Source organism: Anarrhichthys ocellatus, unplaced genomic scaffold (genome assembly GCF_004355925.1).
Source record: "Anarrhichthys ocellatus isolate YVR2014 unplaced genomic scaffold, GSC_Weel_1.0 scaffold25, whole genome shotgun sequence".
In the NCBI taxonomy this organism is placed as follows: Eukaryota; Metazoa; Chordata; class Actinopteri; order Perciformes; family Anarhichadidae; genus Anarrhichthys; species Anarrhichthys ocellatus.
The window spans coordinates 42,560-53,526 of record NW_022280055.1 but is presented as its reverse complement, the minus strand read 5'-3'; the positions used below and the strand labels follow the sequence as shown (position 1 = coordinate 53,526).

Below are 10,967 nucleotides of genomic sequence, written 5' to 3'. Positions count from 1 at the left end.
CAGCGGGCAGCCTTCGTAGATCTACAAAAGATTCGATGGGAGCGATTCGGGGCTTTTGCAACGACATCCGGGCCATGAGGCTCTTTTACAGGTCTAATGAGCCGCAGGGGCCACCGTATCGTACGGAAGAGGAGTTTCTACCAAAAAAAAAAAGGAGGAAGAAAAGGCTGTTTGTTTGGTGATTTACAGTGTTTTATCGACAAGTGACTCGAAAGATCTTCCAAGTTAAAAATGTGCAACGGCTGTGTGAAAAAAGAGTACCCGGACCGGGTAAGTTAATTTGATGTAACTGTTAATCTAACGTTAACTGTTAACTAGCTACTTCTGACGTTCCGACGCACACACGGTATACTAACGTAAATGTATAGCTAGATACTGACGTTATAGTTCGCTAGCTATGAGTTACGTTAATTAATGCACAGTTGTGTTTACCAACCACCTCAAACGACTACGCCCTGTTACAACCCTGTTACAACGCTAAAGTATGACATTTTAGGGCGCCATTGAGAACTTAAAACGAGTTGAATGCGTTGTTATTGTTATGTTTTCCTGCTCAGGGTAACACGTGTCTGGAGAACGGCTCGTACCTGATGAACTACCTGGGCTGTGCCAACTGCAACCAGAGGGACTTTGTGCTTATCAGCAATAAAGCCACCGAGGATGAGGATGGCGAGGAGATCGTCACATACGACCGTTAGTCATTATAGTTATGCTCCTGACACAGTGTTACCAATATGTGCTGATATGTTATGTAACATTACATCTGGGGCTGGTTTTCAGGTGTTGTGTAGAGACTCCTAAATTCAATCTAACGTAATGCTGCAGCATGCAGTGTTATTGTAGACAGTAGTGCACTCCCACCGATTCTGGCAACAGTTTGAGGAAGATACTGTTCCTGTTTAAACATGCCATGGTTCCTACATGTTTTCCCTGGTTAGTGTGCAAGAATGTGACACCTTTAGGGTGAACTAGATTCTCAACCGTGAGTCAGGCCTGATAACCTAACATCAGTGGCCGACCTCACTCATGCTCTTGTGGCTGAATCGGAACAAATGCCTGCAGCCGGGTTTCAAAATCTTGTGGAAAGCCTTTTTAAGAGTGGAGGCAGTTATAGCAGCATGTTGTATACTATACAGCGTATTTCTTCAAAGGGCCTTGTGAAGTAAAAACAATGACCAAAATCTTTCATAATAATCCGAAATCGAATGCATGGGCAGAGATGTAATCCACTAATGTCCATTTTCTCCTTCCAGATGTTTGCAAAAATTGTGACCATGTTGTTGCCAGGCATGAATATACTTTCTCCGTTGTTGATGAATACCAGGTAACGCATCTCTCTCTAATTTAACAGTATTCCTGGTTAGTTGTTGCTCCTGGATAGTCTTTCAGTGTGTATATACAGTGTGTTTTGTGTTGTCCAGGAGTACACGATGCTCTGCATGCTGTGTGGAAAGGCAGAGGACTCAATCAGCGTGTTGCCAGATGACCCCAGACAGTCCGCACCTCTCTTCTAGACCTCAAACTTGTAGGTCATGATTTACTTCCACCACCACGGATGTGTTGCTGGCTGCTGGCATCGGGGCTTCCGACCCTTTTTTATCCTCCGTTCAAGGTTTTGTGCACATCTTCAATTAAGCACACCATATTTTAACTGCTTGGCTGTTGATAAACTACTGTGTTGAGCAGGACATATAACTTTTTATTATACACCATGACACAACAAATATTCTGTATGTGAATTTAAAATGTACTGTAAATAAACATTTCTTTACTAAGAATTTTATTACCGTCTGCATTTTACAGTTCCTTTTTTATGATCCAAAAAGGCTATCAGCTATTAGTACTTTTTAACAAAAGTACTAATTATCAGCACATGTGGTTCAAAGTTATTTATTTTGCCAAATAGCAAAAATAGTATGGCTCATATTCAAACAGTTTGGAGTGTTTCAATTATGTTAAGCACTGAGCCACAGTCTTCATGGTTATGAATTTATTTGTGAAGGTGCTTGAGATTAAAACTTCATTCCTGATCACCACACGGTCAAGATTTAACTGTCGAACATACATTTGTAAGCTAACAGACGGGAAGCCCCGTTAAGTGCTCAGATAAAAATACAATCCTAAACATTTCCAAGACAGCTGGTCAAACTCAAGCTCCAGAATGGCTACCGAGTGAAACACTTTGTGAGATTGTTTTTAAGTTGCTTATTATATTGTCAACATCTGGCCATTTGTTGTAATTTCTGTTTCTTGTATAGCAGTCGAGATTCATCACCGACCTGCATCTGCCACACTGCACATCTTGTATGCAATACATCTTTATTTCGTACATAACCACTGGTAAACCAGGTTGGAAAAAGTTTAAGACTGGAGTCTGTATAGCAAGAAAGCCCAAAGGATGACTAAACTTGCTGTTATTTTAAAGGAGTTTTGAGATTCAATCTGTCTCTGTCTACACATGGTGTAACTTCCTGTCAATTACTGCTGTTAGATTTAAACATTGACCACCACAGATGGAGGAGCCTTCATTTCTCCGCTGTCATCTGGGACTCCCACCATTCAGTCACCACCTCGTCAGCAGTCTCTCTCTCGCGCTTACAGGGACGTCTGTCTAAAAGAGCTGCTTCAACAGAATCTGACAAGTCATTGTTCTCAGCGGGCATGTTGCAACTTGAGCATAAAAACATTACAGTCTTCTGAGCATGTTTAGTCAAGATTTAAATGTCTGCTTTGTCTGGCGTTTCCCATTTATCTGATTACCGACAGTGCTGCTGAGCATTTCTTCAGTAAATGTATACGTAAACGTCCAATGTTTCTGTGGCTGTGCCACAAAACAAATTCCATTTACTTGTGTCGAGGTGGTGACAGAAATCTCAGAGACAGACATCATTACACTCCCACGGTTTGAAGTACTGAGAAACTTTAGTTGCACTGACCCTTTATTCACAACGTAAACAGTCTATGGTGTAACCAGGAATTCATATTTTTTTTTTTTTAAAGAGATCTGGCACTTATTGAATCTACTTATTTTAATATATATTTTGAATTGTGCCAAAAAATAAAATGCAACAACAACCAGACATGAACAGGTTCCACTTTTCTTCCTTTACTGTTTACTTGATGTCAGAAAGAATAATTGCACATCGATGCTGGTCTATATTATGATGTATTTCAATCAGAAGCAGTTCAATAAAAATACGTCTTAGCAGATTGTACAAATGAATAAAAATAAAAAAAGAATTTGCAATGATACCCATGCACTTTTACAATACTTAAGTATGAGTGCACTTACACGTACATTCTAATATGCGGATGCCTTTTGCATGACAGATATTTTCTAGCAAAGTAAAAACACATTACTACACTTGTGATATGCCAAATGAGCAATTCATTGTCACATAGAATAATTAATCTAGCTGTTTTACAGGAGTGAGGTCGACATGGGGCACCATGCTCTGGTTCTGTACATGAATGCCGATGTTAGTATACTGCTCGTGTTATTTACTCTCAAGTGTTCATAATGCGAGTACATGGTTTCTATTAGTGTTCAATATTGTCCCCATGGTACATATCTACAATAAGCATCCTTTTTACATCCCTCGAGTATTTAACATTATCTTTTTGGTCTCATATTAGGCCTTTATGGAGATTTAAGAGAGGAGTGAAATGAGAGGTAAAGTTGGCAATCTTCAGGTATCAAGCCACATTGTCAAGTATTTTGAGACACACATCCATCAAATTAATAAATAAATAAATAAATACAATTTATACATTTTACATTACATACAGTACATTCCCTTGAGTAAATACCGTATTTACACATGCTATCAGCGATTGAATGCGAAGCAATCTCTCGCTGAATCCGGATGAGTCACTTTTGTGCCAAATATAGTCATCGACTCACTTTGCCGGAGCCTTTACCCTCGTGGGTCAGACCCCTTCCCCTGGAGCCGTGGACCCACTGACCCAGGGGGCCTCCAGACCTGTCGTGTGGGTGAGCGTGGCGAGGAGGAGGAGGGGAGCCGGAGAAGCTAGATGGAGAGCGGCTGCGTCCCTGCAGAGCCCCGACCTCCCGGAGCTCGTGGCGGGAGGGGGAGGAGCTAAGTGAGCGCTGCAGGGAGGAAGAGGAGCTCCGAGGGCGAGGAGGGGGGCTGAAGAGCATCCCGCTCCGGTCCTGCATCAGCTGAGTCAGACTGGCCAGAAAGTCTGCGTCACTAGTGCTGCTGGCACGCACTCTTAACCGCCGTCTTCTGGAGAAAAGAGCACAGGACAATGTGATCACAATGCCTTCTGGATTATTCCTCAAATCTGTCTGTGAAGAGAAATGAAAGTTATAATCCTTAAAATTTACATGAAATCAACCAACAGTTTTTTATATTTACTTTCAGCAATTGGCATTTAATATTTTCACATTCTTGTAGTTTTCATTGGTAGTAGTTGAGTCCGCCCTTCCTGCACTGCATTCTAATTGCATAAGGGATTCACAGGAAATGATGCAGTATTTGCATTTTCATCTCATTCTTAACAGCCTGACTGTTTACGGTTCACTCTCCTAACACCAAAGCAGACTGAACATTTCCTTCTGCTGCTTATTCACATTAAAAGCATTCAACTCAACACAAAACGTCTACAAAAATAAATAACAGTAATATTCTGCATTCTTTTGACAGCAGAATCTAGCCATAGAGACCATAAACTCATGTTTAAATTACGTTTACTGAGGTAATAATCCAACGGATTATAGCTTTAAATATTCACCACCAAACAAAAAGTGACAACTGAATCGGTAATGTAGATCATTTGATCACACTTTTACAGCAGCATACCTGTTGTCCACACACAGGCGGATGGGTGGTTTCCCAGGTGGTGGTCGGGGCAGAAACCTGCTTGTGAGCAGCTCGGGTACAAAGGTGGCGCTCACCGGACGTGGGATCTTACTTCTACTACCTGATGAGGAGGACAGAGAGAGAGGGTCTTCTCCTACACAGTCAGACCTGGAGCCTCGCTCTGAGAGGAGCCTGTCTCTCAGCAAAGCACAAGGCAGGTTGTCACAGGACAGAGATGGAGAGGGGGAGTGGGTCGGGGAGCCCGGGACCGGGCTGCTCCAGCGATGACGCCTCTCCATGTTGAGGTCCCTGCTCGGAGAGTCCAGGGGGTTGTTTGGGTCTCGTACTGGGATTCGGCTCAATCTTGGGGACGAGGGAGAGTCTCTTCTCCTGAGCAGAGCTGGCGGTGGAGAGGAGGAGACGGTGACGGTGCTCTCCAGAGCACCTCCTGCTGTGTCAGCTTGAGGCTGCTGATTCGGCTCCGAGGAGCGATCGGGCAGACCGGAATCACTCTCTGGGTCTTTGTCGTTTGTCAGGTGAGCCGCGTGGCCTTTGGCTGAGCTTGGCACTGGAGCTAAGTCCAACCTCCCTCCATCTTTTAAGATGTCCTCTGGGAGTTTTTCAGATTTATCAGATGGAGCCTCGAGTGGTATCGCATTGCTACTCTCCTGTACAGGGGACTGTAGGGCACAGCTGGAAGACTGAGGAGATTTTAAAGATTGTTAGAGGGGTGTGACCGTGAAAAGGTTTAACACAAATATTTGAAAAGTCCTTCCTATTTATTAGTTCATGCACAAATAAATGCTTGGTCACCCTTACCTGGTCCATCTGGGGTCTTCCCATAATCACAGAGGGCATTTGTCCCAGCATCCCCGTCAGTCTCCTGTGGCCCAGTAACCACGTGCCGGGCATGGACATCTGCGACAGAACAGGACTGCTCGGCACCACTGCGGGCTGGGCATCCTGTGGCTCAGAGGACTGGTTTTCAGCCTCAGCGGGCGTGCGTGTCGCAGGCTTGTCCTCGTGCAGGGCCTCACCTGGAGGCTTGGTGGCTCCAGAACCGCTGCCTTGCTCTAGCTCCAGCATCACCCACTCCTGGGAGTCTCCCTCTTGGGGCACAGGACTGAGGTTCACGGCCACAAAGCCACTGCTTGCTGCGCCCTCTTCGTGGTCAGGGGTTGCTGTGCCAGAGTGTTCCTCGTTGCAGGAAGACTGCTGCCCGTGTCCCATCTCAGGAATGGATTTCTCCCCGAGTTGAGAAAGGATAGGGCGCTGTTTGCCCAAGCTGAAACAAGATATTATAAGTGTAATGGTGAGTTCCAGTCGGGCTTCCAAAATATACACATATTTTGAGCTCTTACAACTGTATATTTTGAAATTTGATGTGTATCGAGTACTAACTAGGCCTCGAGGAAGCGTTCAATGGTGGGCTTGGATTCAGGTGCGAGCCTCTTTTCAAACGCCAAGCTCTGACTGTGTCTCATCCTCCGGAGGAGTGGCGCGGCACGCTCTAGGAACATCGTCTCTGATCGCACCCGTCGAGGAGAACTCTGCATGGAGCCGGTGTTGGGGCTCTGGTTCCCCTGGTTCTGACTGTGCTCATCTTCACTCACCACCTGAGAAGAAGGAAATATTGCATTTGTATCCCCCAGAAAGAAGCTGTAGCATGACATCCATTTCTTTATATGGGGAGGCAGGCAGTCAGACGTGGGTTTCTATACAAGCCCAGGAGAAGTAGATGTAGTAATAGAGGATGGCGGGGTCATTATTATTATCATATCTCAAAGGCAAAGTCAATGTAGTCTTGTGGAGAGTTTTGTGCATGACATGCACTGCAGTGCAGATAAACAATGCATCTCAAAGCACAGGAAGAAAAGCAGTTACATAAGAGCACTGTTATAGCAGTAGGTAAGAACATTTACAGTAAACCACATTGCCCTGACCTTCCTGATCACCGGCTGGACATGTTTATGGTTGCGGTTGCGGTCCATCTCTTCCCATACATCTGCACCAGGGGTGGTGGGTGTGGGGATGGGGGGGCAGTTGTCAGCATCGCTGAGGCGCTCCCCTTGCAGGACATCCTCCGTGTTCTCCCTCTGCAGCTCGCCTGGCAGCACTGAAGCATTGGCCATGCTGTGGAGGAGAGGGAAGGTCACCCTGCAGCTCTTTGCCACAGCACAATTTAGAGCAGCGCTTTTTCTAAAAGGGATCTCCGACTGTGCAGAATTCAAGTCTAAAAAAAGCTGCAGCTATATATTTTACCACCTGTCCGACAGAGTGTGAAGGAAGTTCCAATAGCACAAGTGGAACTACGACAACGAAAACCAATTATTAGAATAAAAAGGCTATATATCAACAGTGATAGAGCTTGCTTTAGCTGCGAATACCCTAAGTACGCCGGTGTGAGGCGAGTGAGCTGCTGAGTGGTTGTTGCGGTGGTGATGGTCAGCATATCCTCCGAGTCACATTTCTCCCAGTCATAAGGGTCATTCTCCAGCACGCTGTGGCTCTTCATCGCACTTTCAAACACTGACATCAGGAGCTGCCACAGAGAACACACAAGCGTCAGCATTTGACAGCCAAACAGTGTGTGCAAAATATGCCAACCGAGCGATAGGCCCACCTGATAGTCTGGCTTAGTGAAGTAGTCCAATATCAAGATGTGGTCCAGGAAAGTACTAAACTCTGTGGGAAGGTGCTTGAGCATGAGTCGGTGGTCATACGTGTCTTTCAGATTTCCTACTTGTTCCTGAGAGCAGAGAGGGATGAAATAAGAGTTTTGAATGGATACACATAGTGTGAATTATGAATCGATGCTGTCTCATACATAGAGGCACATACTTTGTCTTTGATTTTCCTCCAGGGCAGCTGACCAACCGTGAACTCAACCAGCATGTAGAAGAGGGACCACAAGTCATCGTGACGACCCATCTCCTACAAATTACAACACGCAAATGTGAGTAATTTCAAGGCCAAAATAATATGTGAATAGTATACATGTGTTTGGTCCACGCTCACCTTATTCTTATGAGCATTGACTGAAGCATATCGCACAGTTCCTCTGAAGCCTGCCACGGGACGAGGCTGAAAGAGAATCGCGACACAATATAATAAAAGATAATATGGATAACAGCAATGTTTCCACCAAGTTTATTGGTACTAAATGACATGCTGAGGTGTTTATAAACACTGTGTTGAAGGCAACTGGATTGTCTGTTAATCTTAAAAGACATCTCCCAGTCCCGAGCATTTAAACCTTTTTGGGATGTCACATGAGGTCACATAGCAGCCATGTGAAAGTTGTCACATGAATTAAATGTGTACATTGTGTGCCTTTAACTCAGTGTTTCTATATATACTTTCACCAGGATGACTCCATAGTGCTGTAAGAGTAAGTTATATCATAGAGTATATCTAATTTTAATTTATTTCGGAGCATTCTTTAAGAACACTTTTCTGGGTTAACATGCTAGACCAAACCTCTAAGGGGTTGACAGAGTAAGCTTTTCTCTGACAATAAGTAACTTGTGAAAACATTTCTTCAAGGAAGTTTACACAGAGTACTTACTGGACGGACTTCCTGGCTGGAGTTGGTAAACTGACGGGCCAAGCCGAAATCAAGCATATAGCAGCATCTGCAGGTACTGGCTAGTCTTCCCATTGCAAAGTTAGACTATCATTTTAACAACACAGAAAAAGACAAGCATGTTTAGGGGGAAACCGAGTGTCATACAAAAATAAATTGACAAACCATCAAGAGTTTCAGGTCAACTTACAGGTTTAATGTCTCGGTGCAGGAAGCCTACAGAGTGGATGCTTTCAATGGCCTCTAAGATCTGCTTGCAAAGCCTTAAAGTTGTGGAAATGGAAAAGGTGCCGCGGGCCATGGTTCTACGCAAATCTGCCAGATTCCTCCCCTGAAGACAGAATCAGTGTTCAGCATGGCACCTTTATGACGCGGTGATCAGGTGTCAGCAACAAACTAAATACTTGACGAACACTGACTCCTAAAAAAATCCTACCTGGAGTTCCATCACCACATAGTTGAAGCGATCATTTCGCCCACAGCCCACAAAGCGACAGACGTGGTCTTTGCCTGTTAAAGAAACATGAATCGTTTCAACAGAATTGCACTGCTAGATAACACATTGTGTCCGTCTGCTGACATCATTCATTTAGGACACACCTTTTCTATCTATATAAGGCCGTTATCTACTAACACAATTGACAAAATGCGTAATGATATTTGGTGTTATCAATTCTTGGGGGGGGGGGAGAAACTGTGCTACTTTGTAATTCTCGAGGAAAAGTCTGTGACAAAGGGATAGCATCACTCACCCTGAAGCTTCTTCAGCACAGCCACCTCCATCTTCAGCACCTGTTTGGGTTGTTGAGCAGACTCCACCTTTAAGGCAACAGTGGCCTGGCTCAACTGATCCAAAACCTCGTAGATCTCCCCAAACCCACCTCCTCCTATCTTCCTCGTCTGAAAAGAAAGGGAATATTCATTGTCAGCCCAAAGTGTCGTTATGGAGAAATCACTGCTCTTCATTTAGGGCGATCTGTTTGTTACTTCTTTTTTTTTTTAAACGTGATTTTGTGACTTTCTCTTACCACTTTCCATCTGTCTCTGACCACGTCTGCCACTGACAGGATGTCTGTGTGCTCTCCAGCCCCACTCATCCTGAGTGCTCTCAGCTACAACCTGCACCTGGCATCAGTGGCGCAAACCTCTCACTAAAAAAAAAAAACAGGGAACAGATTTTAAAATTCAGGTCCATTTTCTCTCTTTGAAAAATCACTGCACTCTGCACGCTACTGGGGCGTGCAGAAGATGAAGCATCACTTGTTTTCACATGTTACTGTGCCTGGCAGAGACAAGGAGCAGAATGCCATTTAAACGGCTACATGGGTTAGCTAACCGTACACCGCACGTCTTAATTAATGATACAAGACGCTAACAGATGCTAGATGGTCGCGAAAAGATAGCAAGTTAGCATTGTTTGACTCGGACAAAACACAACGAGCACTAGTCACAAACGGCCATAACCCGAGTTTTTGAGAGATTAGCCTTTAGGGTGATAATCTATCTATGTAACGTCTGTGGTCCTGTAAACAAGCTAACTAGCATGTACACTGAACATAACCGTTAATGTTACAGCGAGCCTGTCTTGACCTCGTACCTCGCTCCGTTGCACCATTGCGATCCAAGTTAAAATCCAAACAGCCCCCATGATGCTCCCAATCTGGTTGTTAGCTAGCAAGGTCATTCCCAGTAGTTGTTTATTTTAGAAATGAGAGAATAGTGATGATGGACCATAGCTGACGTTAGCTACAGTTAGCCACCAGCTAGCCTGCTAATGGATGAGGAGTGAGGAGTGATGCCCCGTGCTCTGCCTCACGGCAGCGGCGGTGACGTCACAGCTCTAGTCTCCTGATTGATCCGCAAACTCTATAAAAAAAAAACTCCTCAGTCACTGCATCCCTGAGACACTGAACCACTGCACATACAACACGAAGCACAGGCTAAATGAGTGTGGTCCAAACTGCGCAAAGGACAGTGGAAGGTACACTGCATCGCCAGCACTGTTGGGTCACCATTCAAACTGATCAGTTCGTCGTTGTCGAATAACATAAACCATATAAGCAGAAAGGGCGTTGCAGGGATTTCTGGTGCTCCTGATGAAATATTGATAGCCCTCCACCCCCATATACCTCCCCACCACTGGCCAGCAGTTGGTGGAGGAAGTACTCAGACCTTCTGAGGTAGGCAAAAAGTGACAATACTACAGTGTATAAATACTCTGTTGCAGGTCAAAACCACGCATTAAAGATTTGACTTAAGTACAAAAGTATTAGCATCAAAATATACTTTCAATATAATGTATATTATTGGGTTATAATTATTGACGTATCAATATGTACGTTGCTGTAATGTTGCAGGGGGTAAAGGTGAATTCATTTCATACTGTAAATCAATAAAGTCTATACATTATAATTTATTTATGATTATAATTTGTATTATTAATCTGAATATTCAAATGAACTAAAAGTATCAAATACATGTATAGGAGTAAAATATGTCCCCCTGAATTGTAAGTACAATATCTCGCATAACAAGTTAGTTACTTTCCACCACTG

The 10,967-nt window shown here is 44.1% G+C and overlaps 2 protein-coding genes across 3 annotated transcripts; one reads left to right on the top strand and one right to left on the bottom strand.

Annotated features, from left to right (window-relative positions):
* The first annotated feature begins 112 nt into the window (after positions 1–112).
* On the top strand, positions 113–1,776 carry churc1 (churchill domain containing 1). The gene is made up of 4 exons (XM_031861761.1): positions 113–270; positions 558–693; positions 1,254–1,324; positions 1,422–1,776. The coding sequence occupies exons 1-4, from the start codon at positions 232–234 to the stop codon at positions 1,512–1,514; spliced, it is 339 nt and encodes a 112-aa protein (XP_031717621.1). The 5' UTR covers positions 113–231; the 3' UTR covers positions 1,515–1,776.
* A 1,150-nt stretch (positions 1,777–2,926) lies between these two features.
* On the bottom strand, positions 2,927–10,500 carry ttbk2b (tau tubulin kinase 2b). Of its 2 annotated transcripts, none has more exons than XM_031861759.1 (15): positions 10,010–10,500; positions 9,441–9,563; positions 9,165–9,312; positions 8,849–8,922; positions 8,603–8,743; positions 8,395–8,499; positions 7,845–7,910; positions 7,668–7,760; positions 7,450–7,575; positions 7,214–7,368; positions 6,770–6,959; positions 6,228–6,442; positions 5,646–6,111; positions 4,827–5,527; positions 2,927–4,250 (listed from the first exon to the last, which is right to left on the bottom strand). In XM_031861759.1, exons 2-15 carry the CDS (start codon positions 9,507–9,509, stop codon positions 3,893–3,895), a joined length of 2,907 nt encoding a protein of 968 aa, XP_031717619.1. In that variant the 5' UTR covers positions 9,510–9,563; positions 10,010–10,500; the 3' UTR covers positions 2,927–3,892. The 2 variants fall into 2 exon arrangements, with proteins under 2 accessions (XP_031717619.1, XP_031717620.1); XM_031861760.1 differs by having other exon boundaries at positions 2,927–4,247.
* Between the last annotated feature and the right edge of the window lie 467 nt (positions 10,501–10,967).